At 38.8% G+C, this 16,760-nt stretch overlaps 2 protein-coding genes across 24 annotated transcripts in view; one reads left to right on the plus strand and one right to left on the minus strand.

Moving 5' to 3' along the window:
- LOC117331613 (perlucin-like protein) overlaps positions 1-7,646 on the plus strand; it is a 43,990-nt gene extending 36,344 nt beyond the window's left edge. For both annotated transcript variants that reach the window (XM_033890424.1, XM_033890423.1), the window contains exons 4-6: positions 968-1,058; positions 5,202-5,403; positions 7,529-7,646. In XM_033890424.1, the coding sequence (XP_033746315.1) occupies positions 968-1,058; positions 5,202-5,403; positions 7,529-7,559 (324 nt within the window). In that variant the 3' untranslated portion in view covers positions 7,560-7,646. The remainder of the gene's footprint in view (positions 1-967; positions 1,059-5,201; positions 5,404-7,528) is intronic.
- Positions 7,647-8,347: 701 nt separating this feature from the next.
- Positions 8,348-16,760, minus strand: part of LOC117331615 (protein-serine O-palmitoleoyltransferase porcupine-like) — a 36,630-nt gene continuing 28,217 nt past the window's right edge. Inside the window, exons 1-5 of one of the 22 annotated variants that reach the window (XR_004533609.1) lie at positions 12,704-13,308; positions 12,409-12,436; positions 11,580-12,365; positions 11,389-11,543; positions 8,348-11,261 (exon numbers count right to left, since the gene is read on the minus strand). Coding sequence is in view for 1 of the 22 variants with exons in the window: in XM_033890425.1 (XP_033746316.1) it covers positions 15,559-15,657 (99 nt within the window). In the remaining 21 variants the exon portion in view is untranslated. The other 21 variants (XR_004533605.1, XR_004533604.1, XR_004533611.1 and 18 more) reach the window with 21 other exon arrangements.

Here is a 16,760-nt window from a genome sequence, read left to right on the forward strand (position 1 = left end):
AGTACCTGAGATAAACCAAAGATCTATGATCAGTACCTGGCAATTGTCCAATGTGGTTTTCAAACTCACAATCCAGAAGTGAAGGTTATAATGGAACAATGTTGGGACACATTAACCACTCGGCCACTGTGGACCCTGACATGACACATTCTGAGTGGTAATAGAATTGTTTGAGAATGATCTAGTACATTTCTGAAGAAATTCTAGAACAATTCAAGACTTTCTCAGAGGACATGTGATTTACGCATGTGCTCTTTTCATGCATATTACACACGTAATTTACATACGAGATACACACGTAGCTCTTTTCGTCTCCTCCACATGCGTATTAATTCGCACGATTCTCGCACGACAGATTTTACATGCGTTTAACGCATATGATACGCATAATTTACGCATGTAGCTACGCATGATCCACGCATGTCGAAATTTACACACGAGACACATGCGTATTACGCATGATATTCATATGAACTCAACGCACGATTTATGCGCGTGCTCTTTTCTGCTTAACCACGCATGTAAATTTCATATGATTTTCATGCGTTTTACGCATGTGGCACATGTGTGGCACTTTTGCCTGTATACAATAATGTTTTCCTCTGGAAATTTTTGAGTTACGGGCCCTGATCAAAATGAAAGTGGTTATTTTGCAGCACCTCTGCAGTAAACATGTATATTGCAGATTTGAACAAGAGGTCCAGAGGGTCTGTATCGTTTGTTCTGATGATTTAAAACCTTTTTTTTACTGAGAATCGCTGTTGGGAAGTACATATGTATATCATTCCTTGACTTCGACTGGCTGAGTGGCCATTTCTCTCACACCTTTCGTCTTTATTAGCGTAAACTCCCCAAGAACATTGACGTGTTGACGTCAGAACCAATCAAAAGTATTCTTTTAATTTTAGATTCCTAATGTTCTTGAAAACAACTCGAGTTTCTGTAATGCTTGCTTTCCTGTTTACAGGTAATGTGTAAACTACTGGGAGGGTACCTGGCCGAAGTACAGTCCGAGTCCGAAAAAACCTTTCTGGACACGATGGCCCATCAAATCAACAGTAATGTCATTATCACTTCCATCACCTTCACGTGCTGGACACGTGCTGGTCACGTCGGTCCATCCACAGGCGTCTGTACCTGGTTAAAATTTATAGACTTTAAGATATTAGTCTCTACTCCAACTATATCAACAGTAGGAGTAGGGACTGATACCACTCCTACTATATCAACAGTAGGAGTAGGGACTGGTACCACTCCTACTATATCAACAGTAGGAGTAGGGACTGGTACCACTCCTACTATATCAACAGTAGGAGTAGGGACTGGTACCACTCCTACTATATCAACAGTAGGAGTAGGGACTGGTACCACTCCTACTATATCAACAGTAGGAGTAGGGACTGGTACCACTCCTACTATATCAACAGTAGGAGTAGGGACTGGTAACACTCCTACTATATCAACAGTAGGAGTAGGGACTGGTACCACTCCTACTATATCAACAGTAGGAGTAGGGACTGGTACCACTCCTACTATATCAACAGTAGGAGTAGGAGTAGGGACTGATACCACTCCTACTATATCAACAGTAGGAGTAGGGACTGGTACCACTCCTACTATATCAACAGTAGGAGTAGGAGTAGGGACTGATACCACTCCTACTATATCAACAGTAGGAGCAGGGACTGGTAACACTCCCACTATATCAACAGTAGGAGTAGGGACTGGTACCACTCCTACTATATCAACAGTAGGAGTAGGGACTGATACCACACCTACTATATCAACAGTAGGAGTAGGGACTGGTAACACTCCTACTATATCAACAGTAGGAGTAGGGACTGGTACCACTCCTACTATATCAACAGTAGGAGTAGGGACTGGTAACACTCCTACTATATCAACAGTAGGAGTAGGGACTGGTAACACTCCCACTATATCAACAGTAGGAGTAGGGACTGGTACCACTCCTACTATATCAACAGTAGGAGTAGGGACTGGTACCACTCCTACTATATCAAGAGTAGGAGTAGGAGTAGGGACTGGTACCACTCCTACTATATCAACAGTAGGAGTAGGAGTAAGGACTGGTACCACTCCTACTATATCAACAGTAGGAGTAGGGACTGGTAACACTCCTACTATATCAACAGTAGGAGTAGGGACTGGTACCACTCCTACTATATCAACAGTAGGAGTAGGGACTGATACCACTCCTACTATATCAACAGTAGGAGTAGGGACTGGTACCACTCCTACTATATCAACAGTAGGAGTAGGGACTGGTAACACTCCTACTGTATCAACAGTAGGAGAAGGAGTAGGGACTGGTACCACTCCTACTATATCAACAGTAGGAGTAGGGACTGGTACCACTCCTACTATATCAACAGTAGGAGTAGGGACTGGTAACACTCCTACTATATCAACAGTAGGAGTAGGGACTGATACCACTCCTACTATATCAACAGTAGGAGTAGGGACTGGTAACACTCCTACTATATCAACAGTAGGAGTAGGGACTGGTAACACTCCTACTATATCAACAGTAGGAGTAGGGACTGGTACCACTCCTACTATATCAACAGTAGGAGTAGGGTCGACTGATACCACTCCTACTATATCAACAGTAGGAGTAGGGACTGATACCACTCCTACTATATCAACAGTAGGAGTAGGGACTGGTACCACTCCTACTATATCAACAGTAGGAGTAGGGACTGGTACCACTCCTACTATATCAACAGTAGGAGTAGGGACTGGTACCACTCCTACTATATCAACAGTAGGAGTAGGGACTGGTACCACTCCTACTATATCAACAGTAGGAGTAGGGACTGGTACCACTCCTACTATATCAACAGTAGGAGTAGGGACTGGTACCACTCCTACTATATCAACAGTAGGAGTAGGGACTGGTACCACTCCTACTATATCAACAGTAGGAGTAGGGACTGGTAACACTCCTACTATATCAACAGTAGGAGTAGGGACTGGTACCACTCCTACTATATCAACAGTAGGAGTAGGGACTGGTAACACTCCTACTATATCAACAGTAGGAGTAGGAGTAGGGACTGATACCACTCCTACTATATCAACAGTAGGAGTCGGGACTGGTACCACTCCTACTATATCAACAGTAGGAGTAGGGACTGGTACCACACCTACTATATCAACAGTAGGAGTAGGGACTGGTACCACTCCTACTATATCAACAGTAGGAGTAGGGACTGATACCACTCCTACTATATCAACAGTAGGAGTAGGGACTGGTACCACTCCTACTATATCAACAGTAGGAGTAGGGACTGGTACCACTCCTACTATATCAACAGTAGGAGTAGGGACTGGTAACACTCCAACTATATCAACAGTAGTAGGGACTGGTACCACTCCTACTATATCAACAGTAGGAGTAGGGACTGATACCACTCCTACTATATCAACAGTAGGAGTAGGGACTGGTACCACTCCTACTATATCAACAGTAGGAGTAGGAGTAGGGACTGGTAACACTCCTACTATATCAACAGTAGGAGTAGGGACGACTAGTACCACTCCTACTATATCAACAGTAGGAGTAGGGACTGATACCACTCCTACTATATCAACAGTAGGAGCAGGGACTGGTAACACTCCCACTATATCAACAGTAGGAGTAGGGACTGGTACCACTCCTACTATATCAACAGTAGGAGTAGGGACTGATACCACACCTACTATATCAACAGTAGGAGTAGGGACTGGTAACACTCCTACTATATCAACAGTAGGAGTAGGGACTGATACCACTCCTACTATATCAACAGTAGGAGTAGGGACTGGTAACACTCCTACTATATCAACAGTAGGAGTAGGGACTGGTAACACTCCCACTATATCAACAGTAGGAGTAGGGACTGGTACCACTCCTACTATATCAACAGTAGGAGTAGGGACTGGTACCACTCCTACTATATCAACAGTAGGAGTAGGGACTGGTAACACTCCTACTATATCAACAGTAGGAGTAGGGACTGATATTTTATAATGTAAATACTAACCTGATGCAGACGCCTGAGGTCCATCAAAGCACTGAAATTACCGTACGTACATATCTAGCTGTATGTCAAAGTCTCGTGACAGGACCAGAGAAAACTTGGGCTATGTATGGCATATACGTGTACACTTTCGGGTCAAAATTCATCCCGCAAAATTTAATTTTATTATAATTTCTTTGTATTTTCAACTTTTTTTCAATCACTCGCCTTGACTTCATCCATGGTTATATTTTATTACTGTTTGGTGTGTTGATAAAGAAATATAAAGAAATTCTCCTTGTGAAATACCAATGCACAATACCCTTTATGTTAAAAGAAATTAAAATTACCACCTAAATGATATAACACGTGGCACCGCCATTATTCATACACTTACCAAAACATCAAAAAATGACGTTGCGAAAATTAATATAATACATAACTTTATGTAAACGTCAACGTCAACGGAAATAAATGGAATTATGAATAATATCTTTTTGTTAAAATCGGTCAATCAACAAATTCAGGAAAATTCTTAAAACAAATGTTAAATGGTAAGATTATATAGCAGAATTAGAATCTGATTAGATTTCGACCTGCCAGTGTACACCCATTCTCTGTCAAAATTGATTGTCTAAATTTCATAGCAGGTATTTCAATGATGTTATTTGTCATTTTGAGTTGGTATTCATAATTACATTCCGATGGAATTATTTTCCCGCAAATCACGATAGCTGACGGGTTCACCTTTCACCCATTTCCACTTCCTAGATTATCCAACAAGATACTCGTATACGGATGCATAAACGTCTATCTGACCCTATTCAAAACTTTAAGCGAAAATCATGCCCCAAAAATGTAAAGACTTAATGATTGTAAATAAATTGAAAATAGTCCAACAAATTGAATCCATATCATCTTTTGTAGACCCATCCAGAATAACCGATTTAATTGTAACAGTTGTCATAAAACCAATTGTTGACGAGACGGGCGGATGATATGTACATGTACATGTACCATGACGCGTTCGTTGAAAGTCGACTTGCGTGTGGAATGTTTTACAAAATACAGATATACATGTACGGAGACATCGGCTATACTTCCACTTGGTGATGTTTTGTATTTAAGCACCCGGATGTCAAATTTATGAGAATATTTTTTTCCGGTGACTTGTTACAGATCACTTCTGGATAGGGGCACATGATTCCGTCCAGGAGGGTTCGTTTGTTTGGGCGACTTCTCGAGAACCCGTGTCAGTACAGCACTTCCTTCATACACCGGACAACTACGGAAATAACGAGGGTTGTGTCGAAATCGATAGCAATGGAGAGTGGAACGACAACAACTGTATGACAGCATTTCAGTACATTTGTGAACGCCCGTAAGTAACTGGCATTGGCGATAATATTTCTGTGATATATATTTACAAATACATGTAGTTGTAATATACCATTGGAAAGACTGCAAAGTTGAAAGCTGATGGATGGAAAAGTGATATTATACGCTGGCTATCGTGCTGTATTGCACTGCGTACGCGTATTGTAAAGAAACTAACTGGTGGTCCGTATATCAAAAGAGACAAAAGTGGGTTCCATGAGAAATTTGCTTCTGCTTTTACATGTCCTGGTATGGGGAAGGCCCCGTAGAATTACTGTTATATTAATTCAAGGTAAATAGAATATATCAGAAATGTTACTAGAATTATAGTTTATATTAGAAATATTACTAAAATTAATTATATCGGAAATTTGATTTGAGTTAATACTAGAATTAGTTATTTCCGAAATGTTACTAGAATTACAGTTATATCTAAAATGTTATTAGAATTAGTTATATCTGAAATGTTATTAGAATTAAAGTTATATCCGAAATGTTACTAGAATTACAGATATATCCGAAATGTTACTAGAATTAACAGTTATATCCGAAATATTACTAGAACTAGTTATATTCGAAATGTTACTAGAATTACTGTTACATCTGAAATGTTACTAGAATTAGTTATATCTGAAATATTACTAGAATTAGTTATATACAAAATGTTACTATAACTAGATATATCAGAAATGTTACTAAAATTAATGTTACATCGGAAATGTTACTAGAATCAGTTATATCCGAAATGTTACTAGAATTAGTTATATCTGAAATGTTACTAGAATTAGTTATATCTGAAATGTTACTAGAATTAGTTATATCTGAAATGTTACTAAAATGAAAGTTATATACGACATGCTACTAGAATTGAATTAGTTATATCCGAAATGTTACTAGAATTAGTTATATCTGAAATGTTACTAAAATGAAAGTTATATACGAAATGCTACTAGAATTAATTATATCCGAAATGTTACTAGAATTACTGTTATATCTGAAATGTTACTAGAATTACTGTTATGTCAGTAGAATTACTGTTATATCAATTCAAGGTAAATAGAATATATCAGAAATGTTACTAGAATTAGTTATATCAGAAATATTACTAGAATAACTGTTATATCTGAAATGTTACTAGAATTACTGTTATGTCAGTAGAATTACTGTTATATCAATTCAAGGTAAATAGAATATATCAGAAATGTTACTAGAATTACAGTTATATCAGAAATGTTACCATAATAACAGTTATATCAGAATGTTACTATAATTAGTTATATCAGAAATGTTACTAAAATTACAGTTATATCGGAAATATTACAAAATTACTGTTATGTCAGTAGAATTACTGTCACATCAATTCAAGGTAAATAGAATATATCAGAAATGTTACTAGAATTACAGTTATATCAGAGACGTTACCATAATAACAGTTATATCAATATCAGAAGTATTACTAGGTAGCAGTGTACAGTAAAAATGCCCCATTCTGAAAAATAAGGCACATATTTTAAATATGTAAACAAAGTCCGTTAACCCTACATATTATCTATACTAAAGTATACATGTATCTTAATACAGCTGTGAAGGATAAATAAGTAAACATATTTTTCTATGTTTTTCAGACCTGTGAATACCATGGTAACCACTTAAAAAAAACCTTAAAAATTGTAAAATTTCATGATATTTTACCCAAAATGACAATTCCTACATATTTTCCCCCCGGAAAATCTGGAAATTCTGGAAATTTATAATCTGCAACCATTTTACTATTTTTTTTAACAAATGTGTAACCTGTATAAACTTATTCATAATGAATACAAATGTATGCCAGTTAAAGAATACATTTTTTCTTCTTCTAATTTTTATGCATATCATAATACACTAGTTATTTGTTTAACAAAAAAAATCACCCATGGCCAGACTGTCTAACTGTAGTGTGTGCAACCCTAAAATTACAATAATACCATTTCAATGTAAATAAAATATATTTAAAATGTTACTAGAATTAGTTTTATCAATATCAGAAGTATTACTAGAATTACAGTTATATCAATATCAGAAATGTGGCTAGAATTACAGTTTTATCATTTCGGTTCAATGTTTAATAATAATTTTTGCTTTTTTAGAGCGGTAGGTGAAGAGCTGATTGGCCGATAGGATGGGACGTGGATGAACTCCACAGCATCATAACTGTCTGTCTTGTACTTTGCATGAAGCAGTTAAATAAATAGTGGTTAAAGACTAGAAACCTTATCATTATCTATTCAGCATCAACCGAGATAAACACTACATTTTTATACAAAAGTATAAAATATTGTGTTATTAATCAACAAAATTACCTGTGCTATTTTTTATCACTTTATCAGAAGATTAAGTTTGTGTGAATTTGAATGTTGTCTTGGATGTGAAACTCAATACCATACCATTTCTATTCAGGACTTTTTAGATGGCTTACATCCTAACCCTGACACCAGGGTGAAGAATAATGTACATTGTATTTGAAGACGAACAAAATTAACACCTGCAACATTGAAAGTAATTAGGTCATACCAGTCATCCAAGCAAACCATAGATCCAATATCTAGTCATCTTGGTTATTGAGAGGTTGTTCAAACATGTTAACACATTGAACCCCTGTGACCTTGAGAACAAGCGAAGGTCATTCATTCATTCCCTCCCTCATCCCAGCACCCTATGTGTAAGCCAATACCTTGATCTAAGGTCTCTTTGTAATTGAGAAGAAATATTGTTCAAAGATAAAGATTTTTTAACACATTTGACCTTTATGAACTTAAAAGTAGGCCATGGTCATTCATTTGAACAATCTTGGTAATTTTCATCCCAAATCCTTTAGAGGATGACAATGGCTGACAACAGATGCCACATCAATGTATTAGACTCACTAGCCCTTAGGGGAGGCTAGCTAAAAACAAGGATATACCTGGTAACATGATGTATTCCAAACATTTTTATTCTCATTTTTAAAATAAGATAATAACCCACTTAGTTACACAAAATAGTCTATCAATAACAGATTTTCTGGTAATATGTTTGGCAATAAAATTGCAGGTATTGAAATACAATACATTAATTACATGTAGCATACAAACATTATAAACTCAGTGTAGTTTACTAAAGCTGAGTCAGATCAGATACATTGTTCTTCAAATGACATTTTCCCGCAGTTCCACCTCATTTGAATGTTCAGCTTCAGTAGCACATACATCAGATCATTTTATGATCCAGCCGATTGGGTAAAGAAAAACACTTCTTTGAAAATTCCATGCTATTATGACTGTGAAAGGACGGAACATCTGCTAAAAATCTGACAATCATTTACCTGTTCAAAGCAAATGATTTAAAATGTCCAGGTTTATTTTCCTTTGAACTTTGATACTGAATTGCATTTATTACAGGTTTTCCTAATTTAGAAATTCAAATTTTCTTTTAAATTGTATTATCAGCACTAAAAATATGTTTTCATGATATAAAAGAAATGCTGTAAATTAAATCTCACAGTAACAATGATACATGTAATGTTTGATCATAGTAAACATATCAAAACACGAAAATAAGGGTAGTGAAGTAAATGGACAACCTTGACATTCTGGTTTTTGTTACACAGAACAAATAATTATGATACACTGATGAACTATTTTGACAGAACAACACTGCACTTTCCATAAAATATTGCATCCAGTACCAACAATAAAATGTAAAATATAATAAAACATTAAGGCGCCACAAAACCTTATCTCCCATGCCACACTGTTGGTATAACAAACGTACTGTCATCGGTACAAAGCTCACCTCACATTGAATATCACAAAACCTTATCTCTCATGCCACACTGTTGGTATAACAAACGTACTGTCATCGGTACAAAGCTCACCTCACATTGAATATCACAAAACCTCACATTAGCATTAGGGGAGAGTTCACTTACTGGAATATATAGAGCACTAACTGTTATACAGATATTGTAACAAAAAACATTGCAACTTTAAAAGTAAAATACACATAGTTTAAATTAGGTTTTGCATTCCAGTGAGCCTTGTGGCGAGGGAGCAGACTATACATCAGACACATTGGCCTCCATATCTATTGGATAACAGACATGGAAATACTGGTATAAAACTCTTCTGTTAGATTGGATTTGTTTCAAATTACTCCTAAATATATCTCCAACTGGAAACCAAGATCATCTTCAAATATGCATTTTGCCATTGACCTTTTGAACCAAACAACCTTTACCTTTGACCCAGGGCCCTTGATCTTTGAACAGTTGATTCATTGTTTAATTCTGACCAACTTTGCTTCATAATGTCTTCCCAAAATGTTCAATAGTCAAAAGGTATGAAATTGGACCTTGACCTTTGACCCTGTGACCTTTTAACATTTATAAAGTGGACTCCTTGTTTAAATACTAACTAATTTTGATTAATAAACTCATAACAAAATGTTTATCAGCGATAGCATAAAAAAGTGACTGTGGCCTCTCACCCAGGGACCTTGACATTTGACCCAGTGACCTTGACTTTTAATCAGCTAATGCCTAGTTCAATTCTGACCAAATTTGTTCCATAATGTTTCAACAAAATGTGACCTTGAACAGTGCAATTTCCACCTTGGGCCAAAGATGAAAATAATCTTGACATCTATATTTCCAGCACTGTACTCTAGCCACTTTCATTCCCAAAGATAATCTAGACACCTTCATTCCAAATAGATAATCTCATCCCACCACTTTCATTCTAACTAGATAATCTGCATTATAGCCACTTTCATAGCCTAGCTAGCCACCTTCATCCCCAACAGATAACCTAGCCACCTTCATCCCCAACAGATAACCTAGCCACCTTCATCCCCAACAGATAACCTAGACATCTTCATCCCCAACAGATAACCTAGCCACCTTCATCCCCAACAGATAACCTAGTCACCTTCATCCCCAACAGATAACCTAGTCACCTACATCCCCAACAGATAACCTAGCCACCTTCATCCCCAACAGATAACCTAGCCACCTTCATCCCCAACAGATATCCTAGCCACCTTCATCCCCAACAGATAACCTAGTCACCTTCATCCCCAACAGATAACCTAGCCACCTTCATCCCCAACAAATAACCTAGCCACCTTCATCCCCAACAGATAACCTAGTCACCTTCATACCCAACAGATAACCTAGCCACCTTCATCCCCAACAGATAACCTAGTCACCTCCATCCCCAACAGATAACCTAGTCACCTTCATCCCAAACAGATATCCTAGACACCTCCATCCCCAACAGATATCTTTGCCACCTTCATCCCCAACAGATAACCTAGCCACCTTCATCCCCAACAGATAACCTAGTCACCTCCATCCCCAACAGATAACCTAGTCACCTGCATCCCCAACAGATAACCTAGTCACCTTCATCCCCAACAGATATCCTAGCCACCTTCATCCCCAACAGATATCCTAGTCACCTTCATCCCCAACAGATATCCTAGCCACCTTCATCCCCAACAGATAACCTAGTCACCTTCATCCCCAACAGATATCCTAGCCACCTTCATCCCAAACAGATAACCTAGTCACCTTCATCCCCAACAGATATCCTAGCCACCTTCATCCCCAACAGATATCCTAGCCACCTTCATCCCCAACAGATAACCTAGCCACCTTCATCCCCAACAGATAGCCTAGTCACCTTCATCCCCCACAGATAGCCTAGCCACCTTCATCCCCAACAGATAACCTAGCCACCTTCATCCCCAACAGATAACCAAGTCACCTTCATCCCCAACAGATAACCTAGCCACCTTCATCCCCAGCAGATAGCCTAGCCACCTTCATCCCCAACAGATAACCTAGCCACCTATCCCCAACAGATAACCTCGCCACCTTCATCCCCAACAGATAACCTAGTCAGCCACCTTCATCCCCAACAGATAACCTAGTCACCTTCATCCCCAACAGATATCCCCAACATATAACCTAGCCACCTTCATCCCCAACAGATAACCTATCCACCTTCATCCCCAACAGATAACCTAGCCACCTTCATCCCCAACAGATAACCTAGTCACCTTCATCCCCAACAGATATCCTAGCAACAGATAACCTAGCCACCTTCATCCCCAACAGATAACCTAGCCAGATAGCCACCTTCCTCCCCAACAGATAACCTAGCCACCTTCATCCCCAACAGATAACCTAGCCACCTTCATCCCCAACAGATAACCTAGCCACCTTCATCCCCAACAGATAACCTAGTCACCTTCATCCCCAACAGATAACCTAGTCACCTTCATCCCCAACAGATATCCTAGTCACCTTCATCCCCAACAGATAACCTAGTCACCTTCATCCCCAACAGATAGCCTAGTCACCTTCATCCCCAACAGATAACCTAGCCACCTTCATCCCCAACAGATATCCTAGCCACCTTCATCCCCAACAGATAACCTAGTCACCTTCATCCCCAACAGATATCCTAGCCACCTTCATCCCCAACAGATAACCTAGTCACCTTCATCCCCAACAGATATCCTAGACACCTTCATCCCCAACAGATATCCTTGCCACCTTCATCCCCAACAGATAACCTAGTCACCTTCATCCCCAACAGATATCCTAGCCACCTTCATCCCCAACAGATAACCTAGCCACCTTCATCCCCAACAGATATCCTAGCCACCTTCATCCCCAACAGATATCCTAGCCACCTTCATCCCCAACAGATAACCTAGCCACCTTCATCCCCAACAGATATCCTAGCCACCTCCATCCCCAACAGATATCCTAGCCACCTTCATCCCCAACAGATAACCTAGCCACCTTCATCCCCAGCAGATAGCCTAGCCACCTTCATCCCCAACAGATAACCTAGCCACCTATCCCCAACAGATAACCTAGCAACCTTCATCCCCAACAGATAACCTAGCCAGCCACCTTCATCCCCAACAGATAACCTAGTCACCTTCATCCCCAACAGATATCCTAGCAACAGATAACCTAGCCACCTTCATCCCCAACAGATAACCTAGTCACCTTCATCCCCAACAGATATCCTAGCAACAGATAACCTAGCCACCTTCATCCCCAACAGATAACCTAGCCACCTTCATCCCCAACAGATAACCTAGCAACCTTCCTCCCCAACAGATAACCTAGCCACCTTCATCCCCAACAGATAACCTAGCCACCTTCATCCCCAACAGATAACCTAGCCACCTTCATCCCCAACAGATAACCTAGTCACCTTCATCCCCAACAGATAACCTAGCCACCTTCATCCCCAACAGATAACCTAGCCACCTTCATCCCCAACAGATATCCTAGCCACCTCCATCCCCAACAGATAACCTAGTCACCTTCATCCCCAACAGATATCCTAGACACCTTCATCCCCAACAGATATCCTTGCCACTTTCATCCCCAACAGATAACCTAGTCACCTTCATCCCCAACAGATATCCTAGCCACCTTCATCCCCAACAGATAACCTAGCCACCTGCATCCCCAACAGATATCCTAGCTACCTTCATCCCCAACAGATATCCTAGCCACCTTCATCCCCAACAGATATCCTAGCCACCTTCATCCCCAACAGATAACCTAGCCACCTTCATCCCCAACAGATAACCTAGCCACCTATCCCCAACAGATATCCTAGCCACCTATCTCCAACAGATATCCTAGCCACCTTCATCCCCAACAGATATCCTAGCCACCTTCATCCCCAACAGATAACCTAGCCACCTTCATCCCCAACAGATAACCTAGCCACCTTCATCCCCAACAGATAACCTAGCCACCTTCATCCCCAACAGATAACCTAGCCACCTTCATCCCCAACAGATAACCTAGCCACCTCCATCCCAACAGATAACCTAGCCACCTCCATCCCCAACAGATAACCTAGCCACCTCCATCCCCAACAGATATCCTAGCCACCTCCATCCCCAACAGATAACCTAGCCACCTTCATCCCCAACAGATAACCTAGCCACCTTCATCCCCAACAGATATCCTAGCCACCTTCATCCCCAACATATAACCTAGCCACCTTCATCCCCAACAGATATCCTAGCCACCTTCATCCCCAACAGATATCCTAGTCACCTCCATCCCCAACAGATAACCTAGCCACCTTCATCCCCAACATATAACGTAGCCACCTTCATCCCCAACAGATATCCTAGCCACCTTCATCCCCAACATATAACCTAGTCACCTTCATCCCCAACAGATATCCTAGCCACCTTCATCCCCAGCAGATATCCTAGCCTGGACCTTTGAGAATGGCACCTCAATATCTTACACATTAGAACTTTTAGTACCTGTAACATATACAGTACCTAGTATTGCACAAGATTACAATCAACACAGTCAACACCAGTTACTTAATATATAATACAACAATAAAAATCACAACACAATATAACCTATAAAACATTAACTGAACATAATAAAATAATACCTTCCATCTTTTTTTTCTTTGCACTTGAGTCAAAAGTTTCTGTTCAGTTGAAATACCCCTTTTCTAAATAGGCCAAATCGACTTAATATTATACATAGACAACGCCTCTGGACAAACATTACAACTAATATCAAGAACATACACTGACTTTTATCTTTCAAATGACACAGAAAATGAAACAAATATGATGTTTTTGTAGAACTGCAGGAAAATAAATCTGCCAAGAAAATGATGAGGAATAAAGTTTTAATTGTGCCATTTAAATGTATAATTGTATATAAACTTGTATTACCAGTATGAGGACTTCTGTTACAATATACAACATTATAAGTGTAAAGAACTCAAAATGAGGACCAAGGCAGCATATTCTCTAAGATTTAAGGGGACTGGATTTGTAATGAGATGATGTGGAGGAACCAGCAAAGGCAGTTATTAGCTCTACACCATTTTGTAGTTTACCATGAACTAGCTATAGGCACAACAATACAAGAAGTGTTTTGCAATGGCATTGAACTTGATTGTCAATATTGACAAATGCTATTTTGGATTTTTTACACTCTGTCTAAAAATTTTAAAAAGATGTTAAAACTAATTGAAAGAACATGCATTCATGTATTCATCAACACAATTTATGTTATTATCAAAGTAAATGTATGAGTGCAAGGTAAAAGTTCCATGTTCATCCCAATACACAGATGTAGATCTACATATTAATGATATACCTTAAAGGGGCATTTCTTTCGTTTGAATAAAGTTTAGGTCCTCAAAACTAAACTTACTGGAAAATATGTATTTTTTCCTAGTAGTGAAATTTATAATCATTACATTAATACGGCAGTTTTACTCTCAAGATAAAGTAAAGTTCTTTGAGTATTAAGTCCTAATACCTTAACGTTTTTTTCACTGGTTTAAACATGAAATGGTCTTGGACATGGGAGTAATTTTACTGGTAAAAACTGTTACAGCACACAACCTTGGACCAATATTACATGACTTTCACTTGTTTAAACAACACATGACCTAGGACCTTGTCAAATGACTAAATTTCACTGGTGATGAACAGCAGATGACCTAGGACCTTGTCACTTGACCAAGTTTCATTGGTTTAACCTTATCACATGACCAAGCTTCACTCGTAAACAGCAGATGACTTAGGACCTTGTCACATGACCAAGTTTCATTGGTTTAACCTTATCACATGATCAAGCTTCACTCGTAAACAGCAGATAACCTAGGACCTTGTCACATGACCAAGTTCCACTGGTAAACAACACATGACCTAGGACCTTATCACATGACCAAGTTCCACTGGTAAACAACACATGACCTAGGACCTTGTCACATGACCAGCACAGTTCATTTGTTTAGCCATGACATGACCTGAGAGTAGATACCACCCTGTTTATGAATTGCATAGTTTTCCTTAATCATAAGATGAACAAGGACAATATATGAATTAGGATGATACATTTACACTGATAAAACAATTATTATCATTTAATGATATAACCATTCTAAGTATACTTTAGCAGCACATTACATAAAAAGTTACATATAAAAATATGCAAATATATATAAAATGAAACAGCAAAATCTCCTCTTAATTCTACATCAACATAATAACTCCTCCTCACCAGCCACTTATTAATGTTCTGAAGTCTGTACCCAGTGGGTGATGTATGTTATATGATCAGGTAAAATATAAATGTCCCAAGGACTACCCAGTGGCTGGCATAGTCTAGATTGGCCCACTTCTCCAGCGTGTGCTCCATTGTGTAACCCTGGACAATAGAAATATATTTTAATTATATTGATTTAAAATATAAATTGTAATAGAATACTCTCCTGGGGTACCTGGTCTTATTCTCCTTGTAATTTTACATGAGCCTCCATGCAAATCTATATTTTTGTTTATATCTTGCCCTTGTTTATTTGTTTTGTGCTTGAATTAATCATGGTTTTCTTATTATGTTGGAACTGTTTGTAGCTCTTAAAAGTAAGGTCAAGGTTGTTAATTTGAACAAACTTGGTATCTCTTCATTTCATCATGCTGCTGGCCCAATATCATGAGCCTAGATCTTTTGGTCAATGAGAAGAAGTCAAACATATTAATTGTTTATGGGCAGATAATGGAAAAAGGGTGACTGAAAACAAGTCTCTTAGACTTGTCCCACTGAGGGGGCAGAGTCACCATTTATACAAAACATTGTTCCTCCTCCCCAAAGGATGCTTCTGATGAAATATGGTTAAAATCTATTCAGTACTTTATGACTAGTTGAGATTTAACCTCTGTTTCCCCTATTGGCTCCCACCCCTCTGGCCCCTGAGGGTCAGAGTCACCATTTATGCAGAAGTTGTAACCCTTCACCAAAGGATACTTCTGACCAAATTTAGTCATTGCTTATGACTAATAGCAATTTAAAGACATACCTCTATTTTCCCTATTCGGCCTTACCCCTTTGGCCCCAAAATTTGTTTCCCCTTCACCAAAAGGATGCTACTGACCAAATTTGGTCCAAATACATTGACCCATTCGTGAATACATGTAGTAGTGTTTTAAAAATTAACCTCCATTTCCCCTATTGTGCCTCTCCGGCCCAAGTTGGACAAAAGTCACCATTTATGCAAAATTTGTTTCCCTTCCCTAACAGATGTTTCTGACTAAATTTGGTCAAAATCTATTTAAAAGTACATTATGACTAGTTGCGGTTTAAATCAAAAGTTGACGGACGACGGATGACAGGTCATAGCTTAAGCTCACTGGTCCTTCAGATCAGGTGAATAAACCATTTGGTCATGAACATTTCAGGATACATGAACATTCTAGCGCAAGTTTCAGCTAATCCAATCGTTTTAGATGTTCTAAAACATTCTGAAGATACTA

Source organism: Pecten maximus, chromosome 7, assembly GCF_902652985.1.
Source record: "Pecten maximus chromosome 7, xPecMax1.1, whole genome shotgun sequence".
Taxonomy (NCBI): Eukaryota; Metazoa; Mollusca; class Bivalvia; order Pectinida; family Pectinidae; genus Pecten; species Pecten maximus.